Source organism: Protopterus annectens, chromosome 11.part0, assembly GCF_019279795.1.
Source record: "Protopterus annectens isolate FY-2018-M chromosome 11.part0, PAN1.0, whole genome shotgun sequence".
Taxonomy (NCBI): domain Eukaryota; kingdom Metazoa; phylum Chordata; order Ceratodontiformes; family Protopteridae; genus Protopterus; species Protopterus annectens.
The window spans coordinates 549,664,913-549,672,404 of record NC_056745.1 but is presented as its reverse complement, the minus strand read 5'-3'; the positions used below and the strand labels follow the sequence as shown (position 1 = coordinate 549,672,404).

The 7,492-nt window shown below is 43.4% G+C and overlaps 1 protein-coding gene across 1 annotated transcript in view; it reads right to left on the bottom strand.

Moving 5' to 3' along the window:
- The window catches only part of GRIP1 (glutamate receptor interacting protein 1), a 2,220,015-nt gene that overhangs the window by 560,539 nt on the left and 1,651,984 nt on the right, over positions 1–7,492 (bottom strand). The window contains exon 14 of the mRNA XM_044088060.1: positions 50–119. Within this exon, the coding sequence (XP_043943995.1) occupies positions 50–119 (70 nt within the window). The remainder of the gene's footprint in view (positions 1–49; positions 120–7,492) is intronic.

Below are 7,492 nucleotides of genomic sequence, written 5' to 3'. Positions count from 1 at the left end.
CACATAACTATTCATACACTCATATTTTCCTATATGAAATATTTCTTACCTATGAGCGACGCTCCCTTTTTTGATGTCTGAAATTATTAGTGGGTCCCCAGGCTTCCGGTTTGAAGGAGCTAATCAAAGGTTAAAAAAAGAGAAGCTACATAACATCATTCTATCAATGATCTTAGATTACTATAATTTTTGTTATCTGAAACAGCTTTAGTAACTTGAACAAACCTAGCAGCTGTAAATACTCTCAATTGTCTACAACTTGAAACAAAGCAAATTATACTGAAGATAGACAATCTGCGCAACATCTGAAAAAAGTATTACTTTCTGTTCAGCTCTATGTAGTTACTCTATTCTATAAAACTGCAAAGTTGGACAGAGTAAGTACCAGAAAAATAACTTTAAGCTTACTAAGAAAGATTGGCAATTTTTAAAGTTTATTTGTCCCAGGCACCCTTGGTGTCAAGCAGCACAAGGCCTAGTAAACTGAGGCCAAATGGGCTAACCAGAACTTCTGGGAGAATCTTAACCATAAAATTACTGGGTGGCAGAATGTGAAGCACAGTGCAGTGTTAAAATGGCAGTTATTTCACAAAGAACTGAAGCAAAAGTGGTACAATCATTAAACATAGCCCTGTCATGGGTGGACAGTGAGACAATTTATGTATGACATCACCAAAATAAGAGCACAGTGTAATTATTTCTTACATTGGGTGTAACACTTCATAAAACTAGGCACAACCCATATTCCTCCAGAAAGAAAGCTAAGGGTCCTTTCAATAAATAAATAAATGACTGCCCTGGCCACATGGCATACAGGAATAAAGACATGACTATATTTCAGATAACCTGTGTTTAATTACCAGAATGGTCATCTGAAAAAAACTGTTATGTATGGATTAGCTTCAGTGGCTAAAACCAGCTTGCTGATTCTTGGGGGGAGGAAGGCTGCCAGGCCTCTGATACTGATCACACCAAGCAGTGGCTGGGCGCATCTTCCTCCTGTAGTAACCATGCTGGCTAGTGCTGCATTGAGCAAAGACTTCCCTGCTGAGTTGGGGAACAGGAGAAGTATCTGGTAGCATGCAGACCTCCTCCACCAAACTGTCAGACACTGTGAGTCTGCAGGCAACCTAGAGGTAGGCTGATATGAGGGGCCAGCTAGCTGACACACCCCTACCACCTGACTCCTGTCACCAGGGAAATGGATGGCCCAGTAGGTCTTTCTGGGCAGCAATAATTGGACCATAGGACACTCGTCTAGTCCAGAGATGCCTTGATTCTGCCACAGAAATTGAATGGCCTGACGGGTTGCAAGTAGTGGAGCCATCAGGCAGGGTCACTTGGAATCAGAAAAGAATAAACAAGTACAGGATTCATTTTCAGGCTGTTAAGGAAACACAGAAGCTTGACACAACTTTCACCTCCACCCTCCTTGCATAAGTTTCAAGGATGTCTTTACACCTCTTACAACAACATCTATACTGGTAGAGTTAAACAGACCGTATATTTGACACATTTCTTAAATCAGTAGTATTGTCTTTATAGTATAATTTATTACATTAACCAGAGTAAGAAATCCGCTAGAGATCTAATTCTTTGTTGTATATTTCTTTATTGTAGGGCTTAGGTGTAAGAAATGACAATGGTGAGACTGCAGAGGACTGAATTTCTGTTATTGCAACTTAAAGAAAACTAATGTTTTTGTTTTTACCTTATCACTCTTGTTATATCATCTAGAAGCCGGATCCCCTGGCAATCCATGACTGTCAATTCACAGTCAGTAGCAGCTGCTTATTATTATAAAGGAGTACTACCATACCTCATATACTGTGTAGATTTAGTTGCTCCTCAGGTCCAGCAATGCCACATACCATTTCCTTAGGTGTAAGGGTAAGGAACTACAGCACCAGCTTAGGGCTAACCTACTACTTTATAAGTGTCATACGCTAACTGATTGTGCCACTAGAATGAATCTTAAGCAAGCCTGACTCCAATCCAGCCTATGGCTGGAGGGTGTTGGTGCCACTGAGGTGTTCTTGTAAAACAGTACTGGACAGTGAATGATTGCACGTAGCTGGAATTCCATCCCGTCCAACTTAAAGCTGGCACTGATTTCATTTCTGCCTTTATCCTAAATGAAGGATAGAGCAAAGTATTTAATTTTCCTAATGCATAGATGTTCATAGGTTCATACGTTCATACTAGGCTATCTGCCCTGGGGCATTTATAAGCCTAGCCAGAGTGTGTGTGGCTTTCACCACCCCTTAGGATGACAATACTATGCCCTTTTAGGGTTTAGTTTACTGTGCCTCTGTCTAGTAGTGACACAGAGATGACCCCTGGGGTAAACCTACAATCTCCCATCCACTCATCAAGATTTCTCTTGAATAGAGTTAGTGAGGGGCTCTGCCTAACATGGATTGGGATTCTGTTCCAGAGTGTAGGGAGCCTCTGGGTTATGAATCTGTCCCTCCAGCACGTCCTATTTATTTCTGTGTTGAGGTTTAAGTCTCTTACTCTCGTGGCTCTAGTGGATTTGGATTTACTGAGGTGGAGCATGTCCATTAATTCCAGATTGGACATGGCCTTGTACGTCAGGCATAGATCACCTCTGAGTAGTCGGTATGCGACTGAACAGAGCTGGAGTTTTTTCAGTCGGGCAGCATATGACATATGTTTAAGACCCTTTATTCTCTTGGTGAGGAACTTTTGGGGTCTTTCCAACTGCTGCAGGTGTCGGGTAAGATACATCCCAAATGGGGCATTGTACTCAATCATTGGCCTGATAAAAGAAGAGTACAGGGGCACAGTGACCTCTTTTGATCTAGATGTGAAACCCTTCATGATAAGGTGGGCAATATAGAAGGTCTTCCTAACCACTTTGGCAATGTGAGTGTCAAATGAGAGGTTACTGTCAACCTGGGTCCCAAGATCCCTGATTATCTCTTCCGTACTTAATGGATTACCACCTATGTGGTAATTTGTGGGTACCTTGTTTTTCCCAAAGGGTATGACTATACATTTTTTGGCGTTCAGCTTAAGGCCATGGCTCTGCACCAGTTATCCGTTTCTATGAGGCCTCTCTGAAGGATGTTTGTGTCCACTGGAGTATCAATTATGGCCCCCAGTTTGCAGTCATCTGCGAACTTTGTCAGCCACAATCCTCCTATGTTTGCCTGTACCTCAGAAAAATAAATGCCGAACAAGAGGGGTCCTAGGACTGAGCCCTGTGGGACACCGCTTGTGACTGGCTTAGAGTCTGACATAGCTCCAGCAACTCTGACCCTGTGGGTTCTGTCCTTGAACCAGTTTGCAACCCATCTTGTGACATATGGGTTTACATTTAAGCTGGTGAGTTTGTCTATGATGCCCAAGTGGCGTATTGTGTCAAAGGCTTTTGCAAGGTCAAGGTAGGCTGTGTGAACTGCCTTACCCTCATCAATGGCCCTAGTGACTGTTTCAAAAAAGTCGATCAAGTTCAAAAGGCAGGATCTGCCTTTGACAAAGCCAAATTGGGTAGGATCCAATGTCTGTAGGTCCCCAATGTCTTTGTTTATGAGTTCCATAATGATCCTCTCCATAGCTTTGCAGACCAGGCTCGTCAAGCTTATGGGGCAGTAATTTCCAGGGTCCGTAGAAGCACCACCTTTGTGAAGTGGTACCACTGTTGCCGTACGCCACTCTTTGGGTACGTATCCTGTAGTAAGGCTAAGATTAAACAGCAGCCTTATGTGTGGGTTTAGTTCCTCTTGGAGTTCATGTAGCACACAGCCCGGGACACCGTCCTGTCCCATTGATGCTGTGTTTTTAACTTTAGAGAGGGCGGCTCTCACCTAGGCATCTGAGATGTTAGGGAGGCTACACTCTGCTGGGATAGTTATTTCTCCTTTTGGGGGGGAGGAGAAATTTGCACTGAACCTGTCTGCCAGAATGTTGGCAATGTCAGTGGGTTCAGTGTATTTTGTGTCATTTTGGACTAACTCTGAGCATATCTGGGAGTTTCCACCCAGGTTTCTAACATAGCTAAAGAAGGCCTTGTGATTGTCTTTTGTGTCTTTTGCGATTTTTCTCTCAAAGTTGGCCTTGGATGATTTTATGAGTGATCGTAGTTTTTTGCTAGTACTGATCAGAGACGCCTTCCCTTTTAGGGATTTTGCTCTGTCATGTAGTAGCTTCCTCCTCCTGTTGTAGAGTTTGTTTATGGCTGGGGTCCACCAGACCGGGCGCCTGCCTTTGGGGGAATGGGTCTTGGTTTTATTTGGGATTGCATGATCCATGCATTCTTGAAGGTGCCCGTTGAAGGCATTTGCAAAGGATTCAGCAGTGTGGGTTGTGGTTTCCACTGGCCCAGGGGCCTTGAAGGATACCACTTCAATCTTAAGAAGTGTGAAGTTGGCTTTTGAGAAGTTCTTCACTGTGGTCTTTTGTGCAGGGGGTGGGGGCGGGATGTGGATTTCCAGTGAGATTAATTTATGGTCTGATCTTACCAAAGAGGGATATACTTCCGTGTGGAGCATTTTGTCCCCATGTTTGTGATGATCAGGTCTAGTATATTGTCTCCTCTTGTGGGAATGGTGACCAGTTGTTCCATTGCATTTGAGTTTATGAATTCTAGGAACCTTTGGGCTAGGTTGTTGGGGCTTGAGTAATGTTCCCAGTCTATGTTTGGGTAGTTGAAGTCTCCCAATATGATGGTATTTGGAGAGACATTCATACTCTCCAGTGTCTTCAGGAAGGCTGTGTGGGGTTCCTGAGTTTGAGAGGGTGGTCTGTAGCATGCTACAAACTGTAAGGCTGTTTTGCCTATTGTTAGTTGCACCTGGATGGTCTCCGATGCTTCGTGCGTTGCCACTAACCTGGAGGTGTGGGTATCTTTGATGAATATGGATACTACCCTCCTTTTGTGGTTCGGTCCAAGTTTTGGGGCCGGAAGGCATGATATGAGGTAAAACCTGATAGTGCTGGGGTGCTCTCAGGAGCCTTGAACCAGGTTTCAGTCACTGCACAGACATCGATGTTCTCCATACTGAGGAGGGCTTGAAGAACGTGCATCTTGAGGTTTAGACTTCTGGCATTGAGCAGCATTACCCTTAGTTTTTTTCCACTTGTGTTTTCTAGGGAGGTAGGTTTGTCCTTTGAACCTTGCCTAAAAAAGGCACTATGGGGGTGGCAAGAGCCTTGGCCAATATCCAGAAGCCCAGGGGTGACAGGTGCAAGCCGTCCCTTGCGAAGCAGCGTGGCTTGTCAAGCATGTCATCCCAAGCAGACAGATATTGGATCCCCATAGAATGACACCAGTAATTAAGCCAATTGTTAAAACTGATCATTTTGTCTTTGTACTGTGGCATCATTCTTGGTGAGGGCAAGATGCTGCTCAGGGTCAGGGTCATACCGGCCTGGGCTACATAATCAGAGAGCTCCTCTATGTCTCTTTTCATGTAGTCCAGGGAGGTACGTCTCAGGTCGTTCACACCGGCATGTACAATGACTGAGTCATATTTGTACATGCTGTGGAGTGACCTGAGTGCTTGTGTTATGTGGCGGATTCTAGCTCCCGACAGGCAGCTTACTTTGATCCTTGTTCAGTCTGGTGAGCGGTACGTCAGTGTGTCTGACTATGGAGTCACCTATTACAAGTGTGTCTGGCATGTTGTTTGGCCTTAAGGGCTGTGACTGTATAGCACACTGACTTTGTGAACTATGTGTTGCATGTGCTATGTCTTGAGGTGGCGGTTGCTTGGGTGTCTGCTTTGGAGGCCTCTGTTGTTTTGGTAGATTTTTAATCAGCGCCTCCGAGTATGTTTTTGTGTGTTCATGTGTTTGGTTTGCAGTTGTGATAGTTCTATGCGAGACTGGGTTTGTGGTGTGCGTGGTTACCTTCTCCTCCTGACTGGTCTTGCCAGTACTGAATTGAGAGAGCTCGGCCTCCAGTTTGGCTATATAGTTGCATCTCTCGCATATATTTGTATTTGTTGGGAGGAGGAGAGGGTTGTCTGTGTACATGAGGCAATTGTAACATTGCCTCAAGATTCCCAGATTCACCAGCTGAACAGGAGAGGATGCCAGCAACTGACCCTTGGACATGCTAGAAATAGTGAAAAAGATTGCTGTGTAACTGAGTCAGAAAGGACCTATAGGGAAATGGGTACTCAAGGGAATTTAGGTGAATGATGTACTTTCTTTTGTTTAAGAGTGCTTTACTTGTATAAAGAAATGCTTTAGGAGCAAGTGCTGAGCTTTTCAGATAGAGTATAGGCTGTATAAATTGCAAGTAGAACAGTTCTAAGGGAAAAATTGAAGAGCAGACTTTACGGAGCCAGAAATAGTTTAAACTTGATTAACCGGCGCTGCCCGATGCTGCTCTATGAGCAACTTCGCGCTAAAGCACGCAAAAGCGGGCTTTATAGCAGGGGGTTGAAAAGAGCCAGGAATTGACCCAAAATGGCCAATAAACTACAAGTTGCTGGGCTGGAACCAATCCTCTAGGGACAAATAGGTTGCTCAGTGCTCCCCACTCCCACTGGTGAACAAAGAAGCTTCCTCTTATCCAAATAAGGGTATGGATAGCACAGGAACCAAGACAAAGCCCAGAGATCAGCAAAATCTGAAGACTGGACTATTCTAGTTCAGAAAAGCGGGAAAACAAGGATATATTTTTTTTTTCTTTTTTCACAGAGAAGGGAGAAAAAGATACAGTAACAAACAGTAAATGCTATAAAATGGCTAGCGCACTTTAATGTGTTAGCCTAACAATTAAATTAAACAAAAACAACTTTTTAAAGTGCTAACAGTATAAACAGTAAAAACAATATGCAGAGCTGTTTTTTAAGCGAAATGCAGTCGAGATGCAGTACTTTAAGCGAAAGCCAGAAAAAATACTTATAAATCCAGGAAAGTCACTCTTTCACTCTCTGCTGCTTGTAGAACTCTGCAGGACACCACGAGGAGCTGTGCTGAGTCTGTTACAAGTAAAAAAGCATTCAAAAGCGGGCTTTATAGCAGGGGGTTGAAAAGAGCCAGGAATTGACCCAAAATGGCCAACAAACTACAAGTTGCTGGGCTGGAACCAATCCTCTAGGGACAAATAGGTTGCTCAGTGCTCCCCACTACCACTGGTGAACAAAGAAGCTTCCTCTTATCCAAATAAGGGTATGGATAGCACAGGAACCAAGACAAAGCCCAGAGATCAGCAAAATCTGAAGACTGGACTATTCTAGTTCAGAAAAGTGGGAAAACAAGGATATTTTTTTTTTTTTTTTTTTCACAGAGAAGGGAGAAAAGATACAGTAACAAACAGTAAATGCTATAAAATGGCTAGTGCACTTTAGTGTGTTAGCCTAACAATTAAATTAAACAAAAACAACTTTTTAAAGTGCTAACAGTATAAATTCAACACAAGAACAGTAAAAACAATATGCAGAGCTGTTTTTTAAGCGAAATGCAGTCGAGATGCAGTACTTTAAGCGAAAGCCAGAAAAAATACTTATAAATC